The sequence below is a fragment of the Manacus candei genome, unplaced genomic scaffold (genome assembly GCF_025592945.1).
Source record: "Manacus candei isolate 608988 ecotype Guabito, Panama unplaced genomic scaffold, ASM2559294v1 h1tg000014l, whole genome shotgun sequence".
NCBI lineage: Eukaryota > Metazoa > Chordata > Aves > Passeriformes > Pipridae > Manacus > Manacus candei.
The window spans coordinates 16,907,883-16,935,606 of NW_026138062.1; the positions used below are offsets into that span (position 1 = coordinate 16,907,883).

The 27,724-nt window shown below is 37.4% G+C and overlaps 1 protein-coding gene across 2 annotated transcripts in view; it reads left to right on the forward strand.

The window, feature by feature from the left end:
- FREM2 (FRAS1 related extracellular matrix 2) overlaps positions 1 to 27,724 on the forward strand; it is a 121,007-nt gene that overhangs the window by 5,905 nt on the left and 87,378 nt on the right. For both annotated transcript variants that reach the window (XM_051780385.1, XM_051780384.1), the window contains exon 2: positions 3,162 to 3,251. In XM_051780385.1, the coding sequence (XP_051636345.1) occupies positions 3,162 to 3,251 (90 nt within the window). The remainder of the gene's footprint in view (positions 1 to 3,161; positions 3,252 to 27,724) is intronic.

Below are 27,724 nucleotides of genomic sequence, written 5' to 3' on the forward strand. Positions count from 1 at the left end.
AAATAAAGCCCCAACATACCGTGAAGTAATTTCAATTGAAATGGGAGCATTAGCTATTCTCCAGAGAATTTTCCAGGTACTTCTTAATCAGTTAAAGGCTGTTAACAATTAAATGAGTTTTTTTGCAGCCTTCTGCAGCTGTGGAATAAGCAGACAGCACAACAGCATGGAGACTCAAAGGGGCCCAGCCAGGCTGAGCTGTGTAGGTAGTAAGGCTTGAGATGAACACCTGCAGTTGGCTGTATTTCATTTCACAGAGCCCATACTGGTACATACCCATGTTACAGTCTGGGCTGTAGCAATGTACCAAATCTTTCAAACAGTCCTGATGAACTTTCAAATGGATGGGTTGTCCTAAGTTTTGCAGTGTTAGTGCAGAAAAGAGGATGAGAAGGAATCAAAAGATGTCCAAGAAGCTTTGGGAACCAGCACAGTTCCTTAAGTGTAAGGCTTCAGTAGTGAACTGTGAGTAATATTGAGAGTATTGCCAGAGTAAGTGAGAAACAGAAGAGAAAGGAAGTGAGCAAATAAACAGATTATTACTTTTTAAAATGAGTTTCCTTTTACACTGAAGAATGTAGAATTATTAAACAGGTGTTCCTTGAAAGCAGACCACTGCATAGCACAGTAATATCCCTTTTGGTTTTTTTTGGGGGGGAGGAGCACTCGGGAGAGGTATGTATTCCATTCTCTCTTGTGCCATGTGGCCAGGTGTACATTTGGCTGATGACTAAAATGAAGTTATTACTTGGCTTTGAATTGGCAGTCCAACCATGTGGCATGCTAACTGGTCTTCATGCAGGCTATCTTAATATCCTAGGGTTACTTAAGCTGGGTAAGAAGCAGGCAGCCCTTAGGAAAAATTGGTTTTAAAGCTGGTGAGAATCCCCAGAAAGCGATGCAACTTCATAGGTTCCCTGAAAGTACTGGCACAAGCACTCTTAATTTGTGTTGGATTGAAGAATGTTTTTAAGAAATACCCATTTCTTGAACAATTTTGTCCTCTGACACCTGTAAACAAATATCTCCTGAGCATCTGTGTTATTTCTGTGGTATCTTCTCAGCTTCCTGAATACTTTTTATAGTGGTTTGTATTTTATGAAGCAAACATGAAAATGTCTTATAAAAGCACTTGAGGGAGAAGAGATGCTTGTAAAGGCTGCATGGAAGGTAGAAATCATCAAGCTTACATAAGGGATCTTCTGAGGACAGGGAGACAGACCTTTCTGGAAATCGTAGAATAATGTGGGAGCAAAAGTCATGGATGAAAGGGCACAATCTTTTCCTTTCCTTTTTCCTCATATGCCCTGTTGTCTGTAGCTGCTTTGGGTATGAGAGAGGTTGTGAGTGGTAGGGAGACAAAAGTTCTTGGCTGAACTTAGAATGCTACAGTTTGGAGAAGTAATATGAAACACAAGTCTGTGTGTAGTTCACTGTTGTCCCTCGCCTTGTGGCCCACTACCATTAACATGCAAACATTTAACACTGTCAAATCCAGAGTAGTGAATTTATGCATCTTTCGTGCTTATGCTATACTGAGACAAATAATTTTCTAATGTTCAGGGCAGAAGTAAACCAGACCCTCTTTTGTCATATTGTTAATAATCCCTGTGTAAGTGCAGATTTTGCAACTGACTTTGGGAAGCCTCTGTATTGACTATCGGACCTGCTCTTATACACTTTCTTTTTATGTTTTGATTTTTCCCCTTTTTGGGCCTTTCATCCTGCCGTGGGCCACCTCTTTCAAAATGCTGAATAATTCGAGTTTCATCAACATGTGTGGGTTCTTATGGGGCTTGTAAAACTTGATCAGAGTCTTCCAATTTATGTTGGAAGGGACCTCCGGATGTCATTTGGTCCAAACCCTACTCAAAACTGGGACAACTTTGAAGTCAGATGAGACTGTTCAGGGTCTCATGCAGATAAATTTTGAAAGCTGCTCAGTAGTTCGTGAAGTCCATCCCAATACTCTTCCACCTCACACTCCCATTTCTTGGATTTGTGCCTGTGGTTGTATGAATAGGCAGCCTGACCACACTGAGTAAGGTAACATTGGTGAAACAAGATTCGTTGTGTGCAAGTATCATGAGCAGTCTGGTTTTTCAGATTGCTTGTAACTGAAAGAGAGGGAAGAGCAATTTTTATATATGCTGGAATGATGGATTTTGATAAGGCTACCCACATGAGCAGAGCTGAGTACTTGTGTATTTGCAGGATGAAAGGTTTCTTTGCTCCACTGGCATGAAGAGGTATTTGTTTGCATCCTCTTTACAGCCCCATGAATTTTTGATCTTTAACTTTCAAACATTTATGGAAGAGATTCTTCAGTTACATATATTTGCTGATAGCGCTCTTGTTTGCCGTAGAAGATGTCTGGTTACTTTTGGAACTGAAGATTTTGTGAAGCTTTAACAAAAGTGGTTTTTGCTTCTTTTTACTCATGCATCCACCCTGACATCAGAAGAGAACTTGGGTGGTACTTGAGGTGCACTTAAACACTATTAATTTCTAACTCTTTTTCTTGAAAAAGGTATCAGACGTGAATTTTTTACCAAGAGCAGTCTTTCAAAGAAAGTGACAAAAATTAGTTTTTTACGTGTTGTAGGTTTCTCATCAGTATTCAAGGAAACCAGAAAACACAATATTAATAAATATTTGTTTGCCTTTTTCATACTTTATTGCAATTGATGATTCAAAATTGTACATCACATTTTTTTCTTACTGAAGTCTTGTCTGTTTACTTTAATTGCATCTGTTTATTAAAACAATCAATCTCTGTAAATGTCCTCTACAATACTTTTTAGGTTGAAGAATGACAGAATCAATATTATAGTGGAGATACGCTTCTGTTTAAGAAAAGAAATGACTAAAAATTTGAAGTAATTCTGACTGTTGAGCCCATGTTTGTAAATTCCCCTTCAATTCTTTTTGTAGAGTTAAAAGAAAGAGGGCACTGGAGAGGGGGAAGTAAAGAAAGGGAGAGTGAATGATATCTGTAAAACTTCAACACTGTTAATTGTGGAATTCCTCAGTTCTGCTGGAGAACCTCAACCTCTCTCTTGTTGAAGCTAAACTGTTTAATACATGTCAAGTTTTTCTATGAAAACAGTTTTCTACCTTCAGCATTTTAAATAAAATCTATTTCTCCTGACTCTTTCCAGCTGATATAGATGATATGAAGATATGCTATGTTTTACGAGGGGGTGACAATGCCACCAGTGACATTTTTCATTTCATCGTTGAAGATGGTGGTGAGTACTCTTACGATCTGTGATTTTGTTGTTTTTTTAAGGACAAAGAGTTTAAGTACTTTTTGGGAGTTGAAGAACACTGAATTTAATTGAAGGAAGTCTATGTAACCTCCTGGAATATGATTTTTGTTATGCCTTTCCTATATTTTGAACTATTTCTGGTCATTAAAAAGAGAGGAGTTGATGAAATGGTAATTGCATCTAATGAAAAAAACCTCAACCTACTCTAGCAAGAAAGTGAAATTCTGTAAGTCTACTTAGATACCAGGGTTTTCTGTAGTTTACTTTTGTATTCCCTGTCCAGGCTCTTTACACGGAAATTCTCCTAAGTCTTTATCTTGAGAAACTTTCTCAACAAATTTTGATTTGTTGTTATTGTTGTCTACCTTTTTAAAGGTTTCAGCTATAAGACTATTCATATGAAAACATTAATGTACCTGTTGTGTAGAGTTCAAGTCTTTATTCTACCTACTTAACAAAATCCTCAATGGCTTGTCACAGATTTTCGTCAGGGGACTGATGTGAGTTCTCCTGACTAATATTGTTTTGTGGGATTGTGGCAGATGCAAAAGGAAATATAAAAGTGAGAATACTGGCATGTACTCATTTGAGGAAAAAATATGTAGATTGTTTGTTTGTTTGTTTTTAAAGCAAAAAGAACAGTTTAAAGGGTAAACCAAACACGTTAACAGGCTTTTTTCCGTCCAAAGTCTGTACTTGAGGTGGATATTCCTAAATGTAGATATTCCTGTGTGTGGTAACAGGTAGTTAGATGATGTTACTTTAATACTTTCTTAATATGTGATACATAGCTCTATGAGGAATTGACAATGAATTTTATTAGTTAATTTAATAATATACTTCTTAGAAAAAAAAGCTTCCAATTAGCTTATTGTCAGCCTGCGTTACTCAGCTTGTGTTACTGCTTCACAAGAAGCACAGCCAATTAAGGGTTTTAAGATCAGTGAACAGGGATTTGTCCTGTCTGTCACATATTGAACAGTTTTGTCACCATCTACCATTGCTGGGAGTGGGATGTTGAAGCATGTTCACCTCTCCATTGTGCTGGACAAGCATAGAAGAGATAGTATATTCCTCTAGAGACTTTTGAAAATGTCTTTGCAAATCTTTGCGACATCAGAGACCAAGTAGTGAGATAAGAGTTTGTAACACTTGACTTATTTTCCATAAATGTTTTCTTTTAACTGAGATATAGATTAGAGAAACTTAAAGCTAAGTAAAGATAATGGAACATGGGATGCTATATTTTCATAGCATTACCATCACTTTCTTATGACAAATGTCACCACACAGTGACACTGTTCATGGCTTTTAAGTTGTTCTTCTAGTAGGTGAACAAATACTCATGAACCTTGAGATCTTTTGAGGTTTCATGTGATGAGACTAATTAAAGCTGAAGACAGTTTGCTCTCAAGAGACTGTTTAACATCAATTCTTAAAACTGAGTTGCCCCTTGACAACCCAACATTTGTGGGACTTTTCTCCATTCTATTTATCACTTCATAGTGGCAAATATGTAGTTAAAACAAATCGCACTTAATATATTCCAACTCTATACCAAGAATTTTTCTTTCCTTGAAAAGCTTACCTGCCACATCTGCTTCTATTTAGCAGACCTGTAACAGCCTGTCAATTGTAACACAATGCTGTTTTTCATAATACAAAGAATCATTATGATAACAAGATGCTTGCTGATTTTTTAGAGCCTTTGGAACTTGCAATGTTACTGTCTTACAGTCTACTTAGCTAGATGGTAAGATGGTCTTTTCTTTCCTGAGGCTGTTTGTTGACACAGTGAAAAATGAGCTGTGTTGCATTTCAGAGTATTTCTGATTTTCTGCTTAACTGAAGATAGTAAAACTGCATTTAAAATTGATGAAGTTGTGAACAAAACATTAGTAATTGTCTGTCTGAAATAACTCAAATTTCTTAACAGTGTCTTTAGAATCTGTAACAGGTGAAAAATATAGCAATTTAATCCAGCCATATTCCCACCCTCCTCATAAAGACATCAAAGCCAGTGTTTTGCAGCTCAAGTATATTTTGGCAGACTTTCAGTGGTACCAAGACTATTGTTTAGTTTTTTTGATTTTAAGCCAGATCATACTAAGAGACTACACACAAGAGCTGAGTGAAAGATGCAGCACAGGTGATCAACACTTACTGTAGAAAGGCACACTTCAGACTTTTGTCTCCTGTATCAGGAATTTTGCAGTAGTAACAGGTTTGTGCTACCATACAATGCCTAACACTATAAAATAAATAAGTGGGACTTCACTTAAGCTGAATTGTGTGACAGAGTAAGTGATCCAGTTCAAATCAAGAAGGATTTCAAAAAGTGATTCAATGAATGAATATGTGTTCGTAATTCAGCTAATGCTATCTAAATAAGTAGAAAACCCTAAAATAAGGCACATATTGTGCTCCATGTATTTTATATCTTCCGCTGCTTTCATGCCTCAATGAGAGAAACATACAACGCCAATTTCTGATCTCTTTACATGACATGCATCAGAAAGTTGATTTTGCCCCATACCTATAGTGTTGCCTGCAAAATACTTTTCTACATGTCTTGCAATATATTGGTTCATGGTCTGTGAACTGCAATTAGGAGAAAAAGAGCATGACTTTTCCTAGCTCCATCTTTTGACGGTTGATCTGCCCTACTCATTGTACCATGACTTACAAAAACAAATGCAGAAGGCTTTTTGTGAGCCTCTTAAATGATGATAGTCTTGATTGTGGCCTGAGTCAGTTATCTCAGGCAATTGCCTGGAGAACAAGTACAAAGAGTCATCAAACTGCTCTGGTATGAACTTTGTTGTGGATCTGGAATTTTGTTTATTGTCTAACGTGGTAGCATTTCTAGTGAGCAAGTCAGGGCAACAGCAGACCAGGTGGGTAAGTGAGGTGAAAAGAGCCAAGTCAGCACTCTGCCAGCTCTTGGCCCCTTGCCTGCTCCATTTCTCACAGTGGGAGTGAGTGCCATGCTGCATACCAAATCGTGACCTAGGATCTGAAAGCATGAAATAGGGTACCAATACAAGGTTGGTTGCTTGGTGGCCAGAGGAGAAAACTGCAGTATAGACAAATGAAGACTAGCTCAGGCATTATGGCTGTCTCATGATAAACTTTCTGATTATAACTAAAGAGGACAGAAACGGGATCAATATGAAGAGAAAGGAAGGCCACTTAAAGGAAAGAAAGCCCTCAGAACTGTAGTTCACAAGTGAGAGCATAGGCCTTCTGTATTCAAATCAAAATTAGAGGTTTCACCAGAAAGAACTGGTTGATTTTTAAAGCTCTGAAAGAGTCCTATGGTCAGCATCAATTACCTGCAAATGTATGGCTGTAAGGCTTTTGTGGTTTTAAATGGCATTTCTTATAAGAGTAATTAAAAAGTAGAATAAATTGAACACAATTTGGCTATTTATTAGCACAAAAGTTCTTTAAAGGTAGAAAGTGTTTTTATTCTTCATATATAGGGATTTAGCTGAGGATAAATGATGATCTACTATAAAGTGTGTGAGACCATGCATTTCTGTTATACTGAGAACAAGAAGACAGTGGAGTATATCGGATACTCCTGAGTTAGCTGTGTGACGTTTTGAAAGAAACTACTTTAGTTGATATTAACAATTTACTTTCCATTTTGTTTTAAATTTTGGTCTTAAAATAAGTGTATGTACACCTGTTGATACTGAAAACATGTTTACTGAAAAAGTGTTATGAGTCCATTTTAGCAAAACCATGGAGAAAGTATGAAATTTTGTTTTTCACAAAGGTTGTGAAATAGTCTGAGTTGAATCACTTTCCTCAAGAGTGGTCTCTACATTACGTTAAGAAGGTGGGGAAAAAACTCTTCTTAGCAAGAGCAAACCTGTGATAGTGGTGAATCCTTATGTTTACATTATTAAATTCTTAATTCAATAATTAATAAAGAAATGAATGCTACCAGAAGGCAGGGAAAGCAGGATTTTTCCCCCTGGGAAGATAAAAAAATGCAAATCCAGACTGATAGTTGAACTCCTGGACATATTTCTGGTATGTAAGTTGGTACATTATTGAAAGACTCACTAGATTGAAGAAAATATCCAGTTGAAAATCCTTGAGCCTTTAGTGAAAAACAAACTCATATGGTAAATTATATCTGATAATTTTAATGGAAGCTGCAGTGTCTGCAGCAAGTCTGGAAGCTCGAGAAAATTGTGTATGTATGGCACTGCCAAATATACACATAGAGTTGGTGCTTTAGCTGTGCAAAATGGCACTAATCCTTACGGAATGAAAGTTGACAGAGAAGTTAGCTCCAGTGTGTTGAGCTCTTGGGCCTGTTTCAGAAAACTGCACGCTACAATTTCACACTACATCCCTTGTGAGTGGTCTGAGGCTTTTCTACTCCTTACATGAACTGTGCACTGAAAATGTACAGTTAAAACTGAAGTATATTGTTCACCTTCTCGTTATTTTCTCTGTTTGTCTGAGATTTCTAAATGTCACTGCAGTAAGTCATAATAGTTGAATAAGAATATGGATCTAATGCCCACCTATCCAATCTGTAGAAGGTATTTTCTCATGAAATGTGCTGTTTCAAACAATCTGAAACTGGTTGAACTGGTTTAAGGCAATTTTTTTGCCAGATTCTGCTGATTGTGTAGAGTAAAACAAACATAACCCAAAGCTGGCACTAAACTCAAACCCCAGCACAAACTCCATGCCTCCAGAGGCAGTATCAAAGTCAAATACATTCCTGGCCCAGCAACAGGTATCGGTTCTGGGGTAACAGTACTACTGCAGCAGTGTGCTGAATGCCAGTTAGAGAGCAGTTTCTCTGTAAAGGACTATTGTTGTATTCTTTTTTGATTCACATAAGAGAATTTTTTTATCCAGTTAGGTTTTGTAGATAACTCTGAAATGTTCAAGATCGGGTCATGTAAAGTCAGTAAAAGAATGTTTATCTCTTATAAAAAGTGGTCTACTCCCAAGTATTTTTAAAAGAAGACGTTCTTGACCTGCTTGTTCCTTTAGTGCTCTCATTGCAGTAGTTTGCCTTGTTTGTTCTTCCTCCTGCCCTGTCTGTCTTCTGAAGTTTGAGAAGCTGTCAACCAGGATTGCAGCACTCATGGAAGAGGTTCTTGTTTTGAACCTCAGTATTTTTTGTTGCAAGAGGCTAGTGTCATCCTAATATTTTTTTTAATTAGTCAGTTCCATTAAGTTTTCCTGTTCTGAATAAAAAAATGAGATTACCCTGCTTTGGGCCTTTTGGATCTGGAGCATTCAGAAAAAAACCCCAAGACTGTGCAAGGGAAAAATCCATTTCTTGTTCAGCCTTAATTTGAACTGTAGTCTGTCCCTCCCTTACCTAACTTCTTTCTCTGCTCAGTGCTTAGGTGGAGTCCTCCAAACTGTTTCTTTAGGACTGCTAAGCGGTATCTTGCACTACCGTGCCTCAAGGGTAGAATGGTTTCAAAGGGAAAGAAATAACAGATTCTCATGGCTGTTTTAGGAATGTGAGGATCACTAGGGGAACAAGAATTGTTTTATTTCAGGCTCTTTGGGCAGCTTTTCTGACTTAAAGCCAAAGAATCGCAAAGCCAAGGCTCACTAAAACTGGTGATTTACATCATTAGTTAAATCTTATTTAAACTTTTCATTACAGATCCCTAAATGCCTTAACTCAGCTCTGCATTTTCCTGTACTAACATTTGGTTAAATCCTCACTGAAGCAAGAATCTTTCAAAACAATTCCCTGAAGTTAGCCTTTAAACCTATTTTCTGGGACAACTTCATAGGCTTTTCCCAAATACATTTATGCAAGAAATTTTGTTAATTGAAGAATCACTGTTTCACTGCTTAGAGAAAACTCTCCATTAAGTTTGTGAAATACAATTATTTTATCTGTCGTCCTTCATTTTGCTAAAAAAATATTTTTTTATTAATTTCGCCATTCTCGTATGCTTTATTCATTTGTGAGAGAATAATATTACATGCCTGAGTTTAATTATTAAACTAAAAAGGTTGTCAGTGCTGCTTTTCAAAGCAAAAATACTGATGTGTTTTCCTGAGTGAGCTATAATAATAACGTGGGAACAGACATTTTGGACTGAATATCTGATAGTTCATAAAGAAGCAGACTGGTGAAATATCATTGGCAATTATTTGCAGCATCCTTGCTAGAGCTCGCATATGGCATTTGAGCACACCAGTCTTGCCAAGAAACTACGTTTATCTTTGGCTTAAAAACGAGGGCATCACATGCTGGCAGTACGTTTGCCATCATTTGCCAAGTACTGTATTGAATTCTAGTCTGTTAGGCTTGTTGCTGCTGTTTAAATATACTTTAGGTTGGTGCCCAAATGATTTTCCATGTCACACTTCTTGCTGTAAGTATTACCAAGGAATTTAAATAGTTAGTTTGACACTACGGTTTATAAAAAAATAAATATATAAATAAACCTTACTATAAATAAAAAATTAGTTCATGGGGACATTGTTGTGAATGTGGCTGCAAGGTTACAGCATAGTATCTGTGAAAGAATACAGGAGTAAGAGGTGCTTATATGAGGTGTATAGGAAGTTTAGTACAAGCCTTACTAATCTCAGTGCAAAGACTTTAATTTTCTTCTGTACTGCTTATATTGGTCTCTTTTTCATGGCATTTTAGACTGAAATGGGGAAATTATTGAATTTTCCATTTCTAACCTGAATATCACCTTATCCTCCAAATAAATGCATAGAAAAGGTCTACTTTGTCGAGCTGAAACAAGATTTTTATTTTTTTTTTTGTGTGAGGAATAAAGGTAGCTGTTTGATTTGGCAAGAGAATTTTTGTTTGCTTTTTAATTAATGGGGTCCAAATGGTGATTTTATACAAAAGCAAAGATTTCCTCTGCCCCTCACCCTGGATTACTGATCGTTTTTTAACAAAAGCAAAGCAGTATACTTGAAGCAATGAGTTTAGATACTGCCTTGGGTTAGAAAAGGAGAGGCAATTGTGGTTTTAATTGCCTTTTAGACAGAAGTTAGAGCACTTTTTCCAAACGTGGAAGTCTGAGATGCAGTTCCTTCCTTCATTTCAAAGGTTTTCAACCCATATTCCCTCTAATGTGCCCTCACTTATATTCTAGCCTGTTTTGTTATTCTTTTGTCTACTGCTGCCCAAGAATATGAGTTCTTAATTACTCTTTGGAACATAGCCTGCACTCAGCTGATCATTTAAAACTAAGTATTGTTACTACGGGGCCAAAAAATTCTGTCTCATTCTTTTGTGTCTGTTCCTCCTCTCTTTTTCCTTTTTATTTCTCCTTTGCTGCTAATACCTGCAATGTTCCACAGAATAAAACTGCTTGAACAGGCCAATTAAGAGCAATGCATTCCAGATTAACCCTTAGGCTGGTGGTTTAGATCAGGGTTTAGAGCAGGGAGATTTTGATTCCGTTCCAATTCTCTTTGAGTCAGGGCCAATAGTCTTGTCTTCCCTGCAGAATGAGCACCTTGACTGTTGGGCTGGTTGAATAGAAGGGAAATGTCTCAAATGCCATCACCTGTTGATAGATATTTTTCGAGTTTCCAACTGAGATCACTTGCTGAGTAATCACACTTTTAAAGAACAGTGTAGTCACAACAAAGTTTACCAGTTCAGCACTTGGAGCTGAATCACGCTTGCTTTACTGAGCTGAATAGTGCCATTGATTTCATTTGACCTGGTCAGATGAGAGGGAAGGAAGATAATGCTCAAGGTAGCCCTATAAGTACTTAACAGGCTTTTTACTTAAAAATAATCCCCAATTTAGCTTTTATATTCTTATGATATAGAATATGGGCCCAGATATCAGCAAAAGAATCATGACAATGAGCAGTAAAATTAGGTCAAAATGCAAGAATTAAAGGGATTAAGGAGACACACTAGGCTTAAGTAGAAGAATTGAGAACTCTCAGCAGTAACACTGATTGCCAGTGACATGAGAACCTGCAGAAAGACACTAATTCCTAAAGTGAGCCATAATAAGCTTGTGAAATTATCTTGGTAGTCGGTTGCAAATATTTTTGATTTGGATATTCTAAAGGGCTCTAGAGAAGGGACACTGGCTGCTGTCAAGAAACCCTGCTCACAGCAGCTAAGTTTGTTTAATTTCCCAACTTGTTTTACTCGAGGGATTCTAAATAGACCTCAGAGTAAGTTTAGCTTTTATCACTTCACTGGTGAGTTAACTATGTAGAGTCCCCTAGAGTTCCCACAAAGCGTGTGAGCAGTAAATAAAATGTATGCAGGAAGTTTCTGGACTTTTCAAAACATTAGGTTGATACTTATACAAAGAGGGATAAATACCGCTGAAAAAACATAAGATAAATGTGGAAATACACTAAGAATCAAGTTACATTAAAAATGGAGAAAATAAAATTATGGCATACGTTGTCATCAAAGTTTTGCAATTTGTGCATCTTTATTTACAGTACTCTCAATGTTGTAAGCTTCTATTTGCCTTGCTAGATATAAGGCTTGTAATATAAGGACCATTCTTACCTCATCAACCTCTTTGTTTTTTCTAGAAAAATGAAGACGTTAGTTTTATTTCATAAGCCCAAATTTTGTTTGGATGCTGTTCAGATTTTCCCTGAAATTATATGATCTGTTCTTTATAATTGGCATCAAAGTAGGTTAGGGTGTGTTTTGGTTGTCTAGGGCTTAACAATGGGTGACAATAGGGTAGAGTGTTTATGAATAAGAATCGGGGAAAGGCCGACAAGGCAGATGTTGTGGTGGGAGTCTGTTACGGAGCACCCAACCAGGATGAAAAGGCAGATGACATATTCTATAAGCAGCTGGGAGAAGGCATTGGAACAGGCTGTCCAGGGAAGTGGTTGAATTCCCATCTCTGGAGGTATTTAAAAGATATGTGGATGTGGAACTTAGGGACATGGTTTAGTGGTGGATTTGGCAGTGGTGGGTTAATGGTTGGACTTGATGATCTTAGAAGTCTTTTCCTAAATGATTCTATGAAGTTAAGAACCAGAAATGATACAAGCAAAGTGAAAATCTTGTTAGAGTAAGTTAATTAATTTGACCTGGGTTGATTTTTGTTTGGGTTTGGCCTAGATGGGGATTTCTTAGATTGGTATAGTGTGGCTTGTTTTCTCTAGGGTTCCTTTCAGTTAATCTTTCTTTTACATATTTAACTAATTCATTTTTGGTTTTAGTACTAGAAAGGATTTAATTTATTGGTAAGCCCTTAGGAAGCTCTTTAGAAAGACAAATTTTTTTTCCCCTTCCTGAAGAAGGATTTTAGCTTGTTTAGGTTCAAGTCGTTAGTAAAACATTAATTCAGTCAACCTGATACACCATTGCCCTGAATGTTTGCCAGAAATGCAATCTCAGTAACTCTTAAGTACCAGCACAGCATTTCTGTCACTTTGCTGTATAACATGCATTTTCTTCAAGACTGTAGGAATGCTGTTACCACAGACCTTGCTGCTTCTTTAAAGCTTTGTAGTTGTCATGTAACATAATAATTAGAGAGGGAATTGTAAGGATACCTTTAAAGAAACATTTGAAGCCTAATTCAACGCCTAGTGCCTCTTTGTGCCTAGAGGTTTGTGGTTTGAACCTCCATTACTGAAATCTTTGAGAATATTTTTTTCACTTCTTACTGTGATGTTCCAGAGCAGGTCATACCAGATAAGATTCCCATAACTAATATCATGCTGTTATTCACTGTCCCTAAAACTATTTTGACCTAGAAAATTTTATTTTAGGGCTTTCAAAGTATTTGATTTCTTATTCTGATGTCTCCTTTTTAGGCAGAGCTTGTGGTCTCAAGAGCTCAAGACACTGTAACCAGTTAAAAAAAACACTGAAGTACTCTGTATATTATTTTAAGAGTTTTCTGGGCTTTGTGCTGAATTCATTCACTGTCTACACTGTTTAATCTCAGTAATTCCATTCAAACTGACTCATCATTACTGTACTGTGTGCTCAAATACATGACTCCTGAGAGAATTTCAGTGAGAGTCTTTTGGATAGAGATATGAGATCCTAATAAAAAGGAAACTAGTCATTACCTTTTCTTCTGGCAAATGCACGAGTTCATCACACTCAACTTCTTTAGGGATAGGTGATGCAGTATTGTACATTTAAGATCCAAATGGAAACCTGTTTAGTGGGCATTTTGAGTGAGGTTTTGCCTGGATTCATCCTAATCAAGTCAAGGTCCTTGAAATGCTGAATTTATAGCCATAATAAATTTAGGTTCCCTTCGTAATGTTGAGGATGAGTAAATTTGGATGTGACACAGAACAATTGCTCTGAATTTTAACCCAATTTTGCCCATAGCTTCCTTTTCATGTGTATGTAGAATTGCATAAATCATGTAAGTATTAACCAGAGCAGTGTTTAGCACTGGCAAGGTTTACAAATTAGTTGGTGAAGTGGACATTTTCAAGCTTGTTGACTGATTTGGGCGTTATGCTAAATATAGGAAAGGATATGAGATTGACAGTGTCTTGCTTTACTTAATAAGTCATTGCATACTCTATTTCTTGTAGATATTTGAGACCTGTGCTTAATTTTCTCTGCTGCCTGAGGAAGCTTAAATAAATATTTCCTGCAAAACTGCTGTAACTTTTAGGCTATAGGAAATGTGAGGTGAATCCCTCTTACTGAAGCAGAGTCATTTTGTGTGGAATGAGTTGCTGTTCACTGCCGAGTGCAGATCAAACTGCCTGTCCTACTGCATCAAAACCAGGCCCTTTGGGGCTGCTGCTCAACTCTTGCGAGTTCTCTGTTTCATTCATTGTAGGGGAAAAGTCACTTGTTTTTCCTTCACAATCTTCCCTGTTTTGAAAGCCTAGCTCCCTGTTTTCCCTGGCCCCTAGGAGTTTCCACTTATGCCTGTGTGGGGGATTGTCCTATTAAGTTTTGAGCTCTCTGCCCTTGATCTCCATTCAGTCAACCTTTTTTATCCCTTTCTCTGTCCTTCTTGTCCTCCTGTTTGGTGGAGGTTGTACCTGGTTGTAGCCTGGTTGTACCAAGAATCATTGAGAGCCGATCAGGTAGTTATCAGATGAGTAAATCAGCTAAGGATGGAGGGATTCCTTTTCCTAGCAGGAACTGGGAAGAGTTGAATTAGCCTGTGCTCCTGCAGAATCCTCTTTTTTGTACACCAGTGGCAAGTTGGAATGAGACAAAGCAAAGTATTGCTTTTGACACTGTTTTGCCACCAGTGGAAAAACATGGGCCAAAAAAAAAGAAACAGTAGCTGGAATAGACAGACCTTAGGCATTAAATTGAAGTTATGCAACTGCAGTGGTTGAAGGGGCCTAAAAATGAGGGATCGTAATCTTGGCATTGGCATCTATTGGCCGTCCCATTAGTCCAAATATTCTCTTATAACTCTCATTTCCCCCCCCCACTTAAAGACAGGCATAAGGTCATTTAATAGTTGCTCACAGAGGTACTTTAGCAGTAGCATAGCAGAGTCCTGTGTGTCATTTTGAGATGCACAAGTACTACATGCTTGGTCCTTATTTTAAAACGTGCTACTTCAGACTCATTGAAGGATCACAGGTGAGCTAAATTCAAATAAGTAGGACAATTTTTACTAGCAGTGGTTTTGCCCAAAATCATATAATGTCTAATTCTTGGGTTTCAGATTATAAAGAATGGAGGACAGATCACAGCGTGTTTTATTCACTTTTTTATTTCTTTAAGGCAAAATAACTCTTTTCAGAAAAAAAAATAATACTAATGTACTTCCTACCTCTAAGGTGTCTTATTTTATGTGTATGTGTTCCCTGTTCAGCACACACACTCACCAACCCAAATGTCTACATCAAGGTAGTTGAGCTTACAGTGATTCCTGTCATGTCTCCACCACCCTGAATTACGCTGCTATTTGAACTCCTTTTCTGAATTGTTAGGATCATAGCACAAGTAAATTCAAGACAATATGATTTATTTTGATCAGCTCATGAAAATATGTCTGCACCATATTCCAGTTAATGACCAGCAAGCATTCCCTAACACTTTAGGCAAGACAATGAAAAAGGGAAGAGAATTATTTTTATGAAGTCGGTCTTTTTTTCCTCTTTATTGAATCTCCTTGCTGCATGCCCCAAAATAGCCTAGGTTTATCTAATCCCCCTTTTCTGTCATCCAAGAGAGCTGTTTCTGAGAAAATACTCTTTGCTACTCTGAGTGCTTGTCAATTGAAAGAAGCCCCAAAAGAATCTACAGGTAAGAAATACAAAGCCATTAATTTAAATGTTTGTCTTAAAGATAGTTAGTTTTAGGCTATTAGTCTCTATGTAGTTACTGCTATTATTTATATTAGTTTGATAATCATCAGTCATAGGAACTCTAAGTCATACGATAAAATTATTTCCTTTCCTTGATTACTACTATTACTGCCTGCCTATTAAAGCAAACAACTCTAATTATGTAACTTCAGATTTTTCACGGTTCTTTACACTTCCCTTGATTACACACGTAAACCAGACCTCATTCATTGTTTTCAAGTCCCAGATTCATCTAAACATCTCAGGAGTGTAACTTATTAGCACAGCCAGCCCTGGAACTGGTTACTGAATTGTTGAAATCCCGAGTGACTGCATTACTTTCTGAAGCTGTCTGCTTAGAGAAGCCTCACTCAACTGGAGTACCTCAGAGATTGCTCTTATGTGTGATGAATCTCTTCACTGTTGAACAGCCTTCCCTTGGTTTCCACTACTGAAAGATATTAAATCTACATCTTCTTTGCACTTGGCTTACAATTTTAGTAAGAGCGTGTGCAAACTTTTTGGGATGGAGCAGCATTTCCCAACTGGGACATGCATGCCTTTGCTTGATTGGCCTCTCATCCGTAGAGAATGTATTGTTTAGGTAAAAAAAATAGATTTTACACTGTTTTTTTCTGCAGTTCTTTTATTTTGTTCTTTGAAAGGAATATATGCACATTGCTACAAAAATATGTTGTAAAACATCTGTAGATTGTTTAAATCTCATATTTTCATACCTTTCGAAACGTAATAATTTTAATGTAGTTTTTTCTTCAAAGTATTAATTTTGACTTGTGAGGTTTTTACACAATGCTATCTGTGTAGTTTAGTTCTTTGGATTCGTTCAATGAACTAAGTTTAATTCCACTTCTGCTTTTTTTTTTTTTCACTCCTGTTTGATGACTCCAGAATGAGAATAGATAGGGTGGAATTGAATAATAGATATAAAGATAATCACAAAGAGTTATATAGGCTTTCTTTCACAGGATTTGACATAACAAAATGATCTTTAGCATTTGGCTAATGCTGAGGTTCATAAAGTTGACAGTTTGGACAGTTTGTAATGTTTCATTTAAAGGATCATGGATCTTGTCAAGTTTCACAAAAGCTGGAAAGTGTGATTTCCTTATAGGCCTTATTTCATGAAACTTAACAGTAATGGTGGTTTTGCTTAAGAAGGAGTCTCAGCTGCTTCTGGTCTGCAGGAAGTTTTTGAATGCTTGATTTCTGTATTTCACCACTGTTAGGAAGTGGCATAACAAGGATCAGTGGTTGGAATTGAATACATAACAATTCGGTTTAGAGATGGGAATGCAGTTTTTAAGAGTAAATGCTTTTACCTGGTAACAGATTTTCAAGGCAAGTGGTGAATTCTTCTGATGTCTGCAGTGGCAGGTATCTTACTGGAAAAAAACCCCACCTGTGAAACTATATTCAACACAAGGTTACTGAATAGAATGTTCTGTTCTCTTAATACAGAAGATCAAACTAAATTATTACAAATGCCTCTTTTGACCTGAGATCTATGGACCAGGAATTTATAGAAACTCTCAATTATTACCGATTTTGCATGAAAATAGAGTCAGCAGCAAAACTCTCCTGGAAGATTAGTAAGAAAAAACTGAAAAGAGAATATATAATTTGCAGAAAATTCTTATCAGTGCCATTCTTCCAAATTGTATATTTAAGAAACAATCCTTACTCCTCCTTGACCCCTCTCCAAGATCCTTCAGGAAACTAAGAAGTGCTATTATGAAAGTCATAGCAGGACCTTTAAATCACACAGCTGAGAAGCCAAGAATTCAAAGATAAAAGAAAAGCTGAATGGTGCAGACCTCAAAATCTGTAGATTGTTATGGCTTTTCATATAGTCACTGGTTATTATTTGTTTAGCATTTCAACATAGAATCTCTCCCACCCACCTACATTCTTGTAAAGTATATCTTGTTAATCTTAATGTTATCTTAACATTTTTCACGTTGGGGAAGTTTTTACAAGAAATTCTAAAAGTAAGAAGCACTTGAAAAAACAACCTAAAAGAACACTGAAACTTAAAAAATTTGACCAGTCTTGCTGAATTTTTAAACAACCTTTTACATTTAACAATTAAAAAACCTGAAATTTGCCAACTTTTATTTATTTTTTTATGTTCAAAACATCAGAATGTGCCAGATTTTCTTAAATAATATTTTATATAAATGTGGGTGCAGTATTTTTAATACAATTTCAGTGTTTATTCTGCTCTTCTTAGCTGTATTAGGTTTACTCTGACATAATGAAGTGAAATAACTCCATTCTTGTGTAAATGAAATTAGAACCAGACTAGCCAGATTTCAACCCCCTTCTCAGCAAAATTATTCCCACAAAGGTTATCCAACATGTGTTCTGCCTGAGCAGCGTGTTGCTTGGAAGAGTTCAGCAGATCGGAGAGAGATGTCATGTTCACCATGCTGCTGGCTTCTCTATGGATGTACTGTCACATCCAAATGCAGGGATATGGATGACTTTCTGTGATTAGATCGTGTAACGTCGCACTTGTACAACCCTCCAGTGGTCCATGCATAGTTATTTCGCTTTTGCTTAACTATTCTAACTTGAACTGATGGTCTGTAAGCTAAATGTTTTCTAGTCTACTATAGAAGGGGACTATATATATATAGAGGATTGTCTCTAGCCCTTAAACCAGCTAGCTTCTTCGAGTTTATATATATATATTTTAAAGGGCTGCTTTCTTTCCTGCTTCACTCCTGTTTTCCCCCATGTAGCGCTGAGGTTTCTTTGGTGAGTAGCATGGTTCACAGTTAAGTCTTGAACTTTGGATTCTTGACATGCCTGAACTGGCTTTCTACCTGAAGAAAAGCAGGTATTCCTCCTTCAGTGCTTAGCTTTGCATAAATAGTTCTTTGCCCTGGCCATTGCTTATAGATGCTGTTATCCAGTCAGCTAGCTACACTGAGAGGAGACAGCATTTCAAATAGCAGTCAGTTCTAGGGTATATAAAAAAAATACACAAATCTTCTGCATAGGAAAGACTGCCATTTTGAGAAAAAAAGAATTATTTGGAGGGGTAAGATGGTCAAGAGATATTTTCACGCTTCTACAGAATACTTTTTAGGTCAGCTTTTAGTTCTTACTGATCATAGTATCTCAAAATACAGCTCTCAGGCCCAACCCACCTTTCTAGTGTAGAACTGATAAGAGATTGTCAAGGAGCTGATAAACACAAGCTTAAGGATTAAAACTAAAATGAAGTATATAGGGTGGACTTTTAGTGCAAAGTGGTGTCCATGAGTAAATGCAGATTTTTTTCCTGTTGTGTTTTTTTTTTTTTAAGTTACTCTTTCTCTGGGCTTCTTTTAAAATCCTTTTGATTACTTATTATGCAGTTTAGTAGTCCTTATCTTATTCCTTGCTAAGGTTAAAAAAAATAATTTATGTTCCCCTTCATAAATACGTTCCCTCTGAGAATTCCCCTTTGGGCAGTGTTGTTCAGCTTCATTTCAAAATACAAGACCATGTGCTAAACGGCATAGAGTAGGATACACAGGAGGAACAAAGGCATGATTAATTGTACATGCTAACATATTTGTTTTACTTCAAGTTAGCTGCATAGCTTAGCATAGCAGAAGCCACGGTATGAATTCTAACGTATTTTAATCCGAGCACAACCTCTTTATACCTTCTGGATATACATGCTAAATAAATAACAAGCATTGCTAAAACCCACATTACAATCCATTAATGCTAATGTTTGAGTGCTGGCTAGATCAAGATAGCACAGGTACACTGTCATGTATTCGTACTAGTTTCTTCATTTTTCTTAAGATTTAACCAAGTTTGGAGTGAGCTTGTAGCAAACTTCCCTGGGCAGTTTTAGTTTTTGATATTTTAAATGGAAGGTCTAAAGAGTCAATATGTTTTAGTTTTCTGCTCATTTATTACATTTTAACAACAAAAAAATATTCTCAACGTACAGACAAATTTTGCTCTTTCAAATTCAAAAGGAAAATAAAAAGGATGGGAGTCCTTTGTTTTAACAGAGATGTCCAAATGTATTGTTCCAAATCCTAGTGGAATCCTTTTATAGTTAATGGAGTTGTTAATTTAAGCAAGATTGATTCACCTTAATCTAAGAAATAAGATAACAGATTAGTTGAATTACTCTCCTGAGGTGCTCATTTCTCCATTTATGGTAAGGAGGGCCTGGTAAAACTAGAAAAACATTATTAATCTAAATATGAAAAAGGTGAATCCTGCTCTTCACCAGTTTTATTTGTGAGTGGAGATTGCAAAAAATAACATTTCAAAACAGTTTCTAAAATAGCAGCTGAATTTGGATAAAAGGTTGCCCCTTGTCCTGTTGCTGCATACCACTGAAAAGAATCTGTCCCTATCCTCTTGGCATCCATCCTTAAGATATTTTTAAGCATTATTGAGATCCACTCTCTGTCATCTCTTCTTCAGGCTAAACAGGCCCAACTCCCGCAGTCTTTCTTCATAAGAGGGATGCTCCAGTCCTCTAAATCATCTTTGTAATCTCTGCTATGAAGTCCCTCTCTCCAATAGTTCCTTGTCTTTCTTGATCTGAAGAGCTCAGAACTGGACACAGTACTCCAGGAGTACTCCTAGGACAGAGTAGAAGGGCAGGGTCACCTCCCTCAACTTGCTGCCCATGCTCTTCCTAATGTAGCCCAGGGCCTTCTTGGCCACAAGGGCACACTTATAGGCTCATGGTTAACAGCTTGTCTATCATGACTTCCAGTTACTTCTCTGGAGAGCTGCTTTCCACCAGGTCAGCCCCCAGCCTCTACTGGTGCATGGGGTTATTCCTCCCCAGCTGCAGGACCCTGCACTTGCCTTTGTTGACCTTCATTAGGTTCCTCCCTGCCCAACTGTCTAGTTTGTTCAGACCTCACTGGCTGGCAGTGCAGCCTTCTGGTGTGTCAGCCACTCCTACCAGTTTTGTATCATCAGCAAACTTGCTGAGGATACATGACCCTACTCCAGGTCACTGGTGAGCAAACTGAATGAGACTGAGACAGTACTGACCCCTGGGGAATACCCCTATCTCCAGGTGTCCAACTAGACTCTGCACCATGGATCACAACCCTCTGTGACCTGCCATTCAGCCAGTTCTCAATCCATCTCACTGTCCACATCCAGCCCACACTTTCTAAGCTTATACATGGATATGTTATGGGAAATGTTGCCAACAACCTTGCTGAAGTCAAAGTAGACAATATCCACTGCTCTCCCCTCATCTATCCAGCCAGTTGTCCCATCATAGAAAGCAATTAGATCAAGCATGATTTCTCCTTGATGAATCCATGTTGACTACTCCTGATAACTTTTTCCTTCACTTGCTTAGAGATGACATCCAGGATGAGTTGTTCCATCACCTTCCCAGGGATGTAGGTGAGACTGACTGGTCTGTAGTTTCCAGGACCCTCCTTCTTGCCCTTTTTGAAGACTGGAGTGGCATTCTTTCCTCCAGTCTTCAGGCATCTCTCCTATTCTCCATGGCCTTTCAAAGATGATGAAGAGTGGCTTAGCAATAATATCTACCAGTTCCCTCAGCACTCATGGATGCATCCCATTGGGGTCCATGGATTTGTGGGTGTTAGTTTTGCCTAAATGATCTCTAACCCAATCCTCCTTGACCAAGAGAAAATCTTCCTTTCTCCAGACTTTGTCCCTTGCCTCCAGAGTCTGGGATTCCTGAAGGCTGGCCTCAGCAGTAAAGACTGAAGTAAAGAATTCTGCCTTCTCTGTATCCTTTGTTAGCACAGCACCCACCTATTCAGCAACAAGCCCACCTTTTTCATAGGCTTCCATTTGCTACTGATGTACTTGAAAAAACCCTTCTTGTTGTCCTTGGCATCCCTTGATAGATTTAATTCCAAATGGACCTTAGCCTTTCTCATAACATCCCTTCGTACTCTGATGATGTTTCTGTATTCCTCCCAAGTGATCTGTCCCTTTTTCCATGTTCTGTAAACTTCCTTCTTCTATTCTAATAGACTGTTTTTTCTTATTCAAGGCGAAATAAATAAATAAATGTATAAATAAATTAAAAAGCACTGGTTTACACATTTTACAATTAAGTCATTAAGTGTTTTTTAAAGTCTTGAATTTATAAGGATAAACTAAAACTAGTGATCAAACACACTGTTTGTTTAGTTAATGAAGAAGATGTAAACTGAGAAATTCTCCATGATGTCATGGTACATCTTCGTCATTGCTGAAGTTAGAAAAAAAAGTTGCATCTATGCACACAGTTCCATAACTGCCACGTAGAGTTGAATCACACTAAAAAACCAAACCAAACCAACCAACCAACCAACCAACCAACCAACCAAACAGAATTGGGCCTAATAATTGAAATCCCATTTAAAAAGAGGAATAAAATTAAATGGAGCTAAAAGCAGACATGCAGGCTTGTCTGGTTTTGACACTGGTAAATTAAAACTAGACATGCTAAAGTTCTGTAGTTTTTCCCTAGCTAAGTAAACTCTGCAGTTCTTTTCACATTCCTAGTGTTTCTATCACAGTGTGCTCTGAGTTTCAGAGCATACCAGAAGTGTCTGTTTCTTAGAGGCTGAGTACTCTACAGTTAATTTAATGTGTCTTCTAAATTATTTTTACCTAATATGTTTATGCAGTAATTTCAGTGCATTTGTTTAAAATTTAGATATATGTTCTTTATAAAATCAAAATTCAAGTTCTGTATTTTGCCTTTTCTGATGCTTGGAGATGGTAGTGGTTCCACTTTATTTCTGTATAAACTTAATTACTGCAGCGTATGCAGTAGATACTGAGAACAGTTTTAATGAGTTGAAGGAGTTACTAAAAGTAAGATTGTGTATTTTTTTTCACTGTAAATTTGGCAAACCGCTTTCATTTGCACTGGCCATTCCTTTTATCTAAATAGTTGAGAAAGAATACAGAGATAATTTTTGAGGAGTGAAATACCAAGAAGCTGTGATTCAGATAAAATATAATGCTTAGAGATGCAAGTAATATTTTTATCTACTATATATAATCCTTTAATACACCAAGTGATTAGAGAAAATAGGGAGTTGAGCACTGAAGATTACAAAATTGAAACCAAAATACTGGAAACACTTTTTAATAAATATTTAACTACATTTTTCTAAATACTTGTGTGAGTATAGAGTGTCCTGGTTGTGTATATTTATGTCTCTGTGGATACAAGAAATGCAATGAAAATATTAGCTGTGAAGTTAAATGAAGACATTATATTGAATATTCTAAATATTCTTAACTTTTAGGAGCAAAATAAATAATATGATTAGAAAAGAATCTAGTACTTTCCAATTCTGTTTGTGTTTTTAAGTGGAGAAGGGATAGCTTTGAAATGAAGTTGTTAAAATGATTTTTATTCCTAATTCTTCACGCTTGGTATGTGACTTCATGCAAACCATAGAATCTTGGAATATCAATGATTTGAAGCCATCTCTGGAGATCGTATAGTCTGATACCTTTACACAGAGCAACATCAACTAGAGTGGATTGTCCATGAATAAACCCAGTCAGGTTTTGAGTATCTGCTGGGATGGAGACTTCCACAACCTCTCTGGATAATCCGATCCACTCCTTGAACAGTCTTACAGTAAAGAAGTGTTCTTCTCATGTTTGAATGCATCTTGAAATTCAGTTTGTCTCCATTGTTTCTTGTCTGGTCACTGGGCACCTCTGAGAAGAGCCTGACTCTCTCTCCTCATTACACCTTCCTGTCAGGTACTCATATGCTCTGTTTACTTTTCCACCTCAGCCTCCTCTTTTCCAGGCTGCATAATCCTAGCTCTCAATCTCTCCTTGTAAGTTAGGTGCTCCCAGTTCCTTAATCACCTTTGTGGCCTTTTGCTGAACTTGCTCCATTATGTCCATGTCTCTCGTGTATTGGGGCTCTCAGAACTGGGTCCAGCACTCCACATGTGTCTCACCGGTGTTGAGTAGAAGGGAATGATCACATACTTCAGCTTGCTGGCAGGACACCCTAATGAAGCCCAGGATGCTGTCTATGTTCATACTATCCTGTATCAATCTAAATAAACCCAGATCTTGTGGCAGTAGGAAGGAAATTAATTCCCTGTTACTTCATTCATCTGTGAAGAACCAAGACTAGTATGCAAGTATGCAAACTACCATGAATGTGAGTGGCTTACAAATTTTATATGCAAGAAGAATTTCCAAATTAGTGTGAATCACTGATAGCTGAGAGAGGGCTAGAATCTAGTTTCCATAGTCAACATGGAAATGGAGCATGATTAGAAACCAGCAACTGTAATTAGAAAGTTCATCTCATAGTAGGATTCTGGGGAAATCACATAAAAGTCTGTGTTGGCAGTTCACAAGATTTATTACCGCTTAGTACCTTGGTTCATGGCAAAGCAGCTGCAAGCTGTTGTTTCCTCTCTTCCCTCGTTGTATCTCTATTAAAGGCTGGAGCATAGGTGCTTGTATTCATAATGACTGGTAAAATTAGAAGAATCAGAGTTGGAGGTTAGCTTGAAAGTGTTAATTTTTCTTTCAATTTAACTATCTAATATTGGGGGACATCCAAAAATCATGTAAGAGGTATGAAAGGATATGCTAAAAGTGCCTAAAATATGATAAAATTGTACTGCTTTACAGCTGGAATTAATTCCATCCCTAATTTTTAATTTAGATTAATGAATGAGATTTATTGGAGGTGAGTAGGAGGGGGAGAGGGAATCTATAAATCCATACCACTAAATGTGATACCTCCAGAGCTTTATTTAGGAAATGTAGGTACCTCTAGAGGATATTTCAGGACTTATACAGGCCAGGTAGCCCTCTGGAGTTACTTAATTCTCTCCATCATCTATTTACAGAGTTTAGAGCAGTTGAGTTCCTCCCTTAAAACATATTTCAATGATACAGTCAGCTCTGAATTGATGACTTGCTGCTACCAAGAGAGCCCACTCTCCCTCCCTCATCCTTTGCTATCTCATCCTACACTAGTTTATAGCATCCTAGGTTGATTCAACTAACTACTGTGGCTGAAAGCCAGTAGATTTTTAGGCTAAGTGAGTGGTAGGGTATTGAATTGGTTTACCAGTCAGGCGGGGATGAGCAGCAGGGAGACCCCACATCTAGGAATGGAGGGACTAGAGGAGATGAGAGGAATGGAGTTTCCCCAATTGTGGTCTTGAGCTGTTGTATTTTGTGAGATTATATATTTTGTAATAATCTTATAAATATTAAAAAGAAGAAAATAATGAATAGAAAAAATAAGATGGAAAATTATATACATATCTGTGATATTTATGAAAAAAATCTGAATCTGTACATAACGAAAATATTATGTATAGCATTACACACATTATAAAATAGAAAAACTTTTATGTGTTCTAATTCATACTATTCTAATAATTTTTATTAAATGTTTAAATAATTTTAATTGTTCAATGAAGGAAACTCTTCTATTTTCTTTAGAATGTTGCACCAATGCCGGTGAAAGATTTAACTTGGATTTGAGGTAACAAGTGATGAAAATGTAGCTTAATTGCTCTTGTGGAAGGAACATTGTCCTGCAAGTCGATTATCACTAGACCAGAATGGGATTAAACATCTTAAGTACATTACAAAAGATGGTGGTTTGCATGTTGTAGGAGATGTGCAGTTAGATTATTGAAATCATTTGTACCTATATGTATTGGAATTATAGTTCTATAAAACTTGTGCAATAGAAAGACCCACCTGACTACTTCTTGTGTTCTACTACAATAAATGGCATCCCTTACACAAAATATTGATTAAGAAGTTGAATGTGGCACTCATGCAAAGAATACATCATCAAAATAATCTCCTTTCAAGATGGCAAAACATACAAGGAGTGGTGAACCAAGTCATTAGGCAAAAGCTTCAGTGTTTCATAGAATTGTAAAATCATCAGGGTTGAAAGAGACCTTTAAATCACCAAATCAAACCATCAACCCAGCGCTGCCACCGTAATGCCTAAACCATATCACCCAAAATTGAGTAAGAGCTAGTGGAGAACCACATCATCACAGGATTTTTCAAAAGTAGGTTCAAAGTTTTCGTGTCTTAAGGAAAAAAAAAAGAAAGTGCGTCCTCCTAATTTTTAGGGAAAAGGTCATTCATACATGTTCTCTATTGCTTTGAAACCTTGTGTCAGTAATTATTGGTGTTGTGCATGTCGAGACAAGGTAGTCTCCCCCTAGTGCTGATCCAGTGGCTTTCTGGTGCTGGGGATGAAGTCAGGAGCCCACACTTGCAGGCCTCTGCCCAGGAAAGAAGGGCTTCTTCAAAAAGCAGCTACAAGTACTCAGCTTCTGCTTGGAGTTTTCACTGAAGAGGCCTTTCTCTCCTTGCACGGACTTCAGGGGAAGTTAGAGAGACAGGTCCAGACAATAGCCAGAGATATTGCTATAATAAAACAAGAAATTGCAGCATGTTTGTTCAGACATGCAGTGTCTGTAGAGATGCCAGCTTAGACATTTTACTATCTCTTTTGCGTAACAAAGGCAATTGCCTCTGGAGATTTCTTTCTGAAGATGTCTCTGTTTAGAGACAGTGCGTGCACACGCATGCCAAATGTCTTTTTTGTGTTTGTGCTAGATGTTTCATTTTTTTAAATCTATCATAATATCGTACTGTACAGAAGATCACTGTACTTTAAATTTTCATGCGCAACTGTGATGAGGTATTTCAAATTTTCCATATAGTGTAGTAATGAGCTATTTTATGGCTTAATAGAGATGATTTTGTTGAACAGAGTATCTGAAAATATTATGCCAATGTTGCAGTTAATCTGGTTGTTTTTGCAGGGAAATAAAATGTGATCTTTTAGAGAAGGTGATATGGCAAGCTGACTTCTAAAACTATTTTGAATATTCACAGTGATTCTGGTCTGCATCGAAGCATGCCAAAATCCTCTATTCTTGATCAATGCTGTGTGTAAATCGCAGCAGGCTAGTTGTAAGGCAGAATAATGACTGTAGAGAGGTACCTGAACTGAATTTACCATCTGGACCAGGTACTAGTAACACTGTAGACACGACAGCTTGGGGTTCAGCTTGATCTGCAGTCCTAGGAGCAGTTGTTCATGCCAAGTTCTGCATTGCCACTGCCATATATGTTTTTTAACTAACTAGTTTAATGCTGGGTGCCTTGTATTTGTTTGTGCTGCAATTGCTTATCTGGATTGTGATGCACAGGGCCAATGTGTGGTACCAAAAGTTGGGATAGGGCTACACTCCCTTTCTCTGTGCTCAGGGTAGGGTATGATGTGGAAACTGCTGTTCCTTTGCAGCATGGGAGTCTTCTGCTCCAGTGCACTGACTAGGACATTGGCAAGGCAAAGGAACCTGTGTGAAGGCAAGGGTCTAAATATATCATCTTTTCTGAATAAAAATCTAACCTTCAAACAGATATATCTAAGCTTGCTGATGCTACTTGTCACAAATTTTGTCCCTAAGCTCTTCTTGAAGATAGTGGGAGGATTGCTGTAGTAATGACCACATTTGAAAAAACAAGTTTTGACTGTCGTTTACTGCGAAAACAGGTGTGGTGTTTTAATAGTTACTAAATCCCCTTTCTGCCAGAGGTAGCTACCTTTTAACAGAGTCAACAGAGTGGTATGCATATTTTAGTAGCTCCAGTGTTAGTCCAGCTCTGTAGCATTGCAAGCTAAGATACTGAACTGAGACTGTGTGTTTTAGGGCAGAGACAAATACTCTGCATTACTAACGCTGCTAGAGGTCTGCCAGTAATGTAGAAAGGGGAGAACAGCTGTGGAGGGTAGTGTCTTAAAGCTGCTATGGCAAAATTTGCTAGGGCTTTCCTGTCAGATATGGTCATGAGATCAAGATTTGCATCAGAATGTGCAGTATCATGCACTTCATTAATACTTTTTATTCACCCCTCATTTGAAGTATATGTTGGTGTGTTTGACCTGTCCAAATAAGTAAAAGCTGCCTAGAAACCTATCCTGATTGCAAACAGATTTAAAATACCACACTGGCAGTCTAGTTGTCATTGAATTAATCACATTCTTAATTGTACCGTTTCTGTATCATTCATTGCAGTTATGGACATCTGTGTGTTGGTACAATACAGAACATGAATAACATGTTAGGAAAACAATGCTGTCTTTTAATAAGCATACA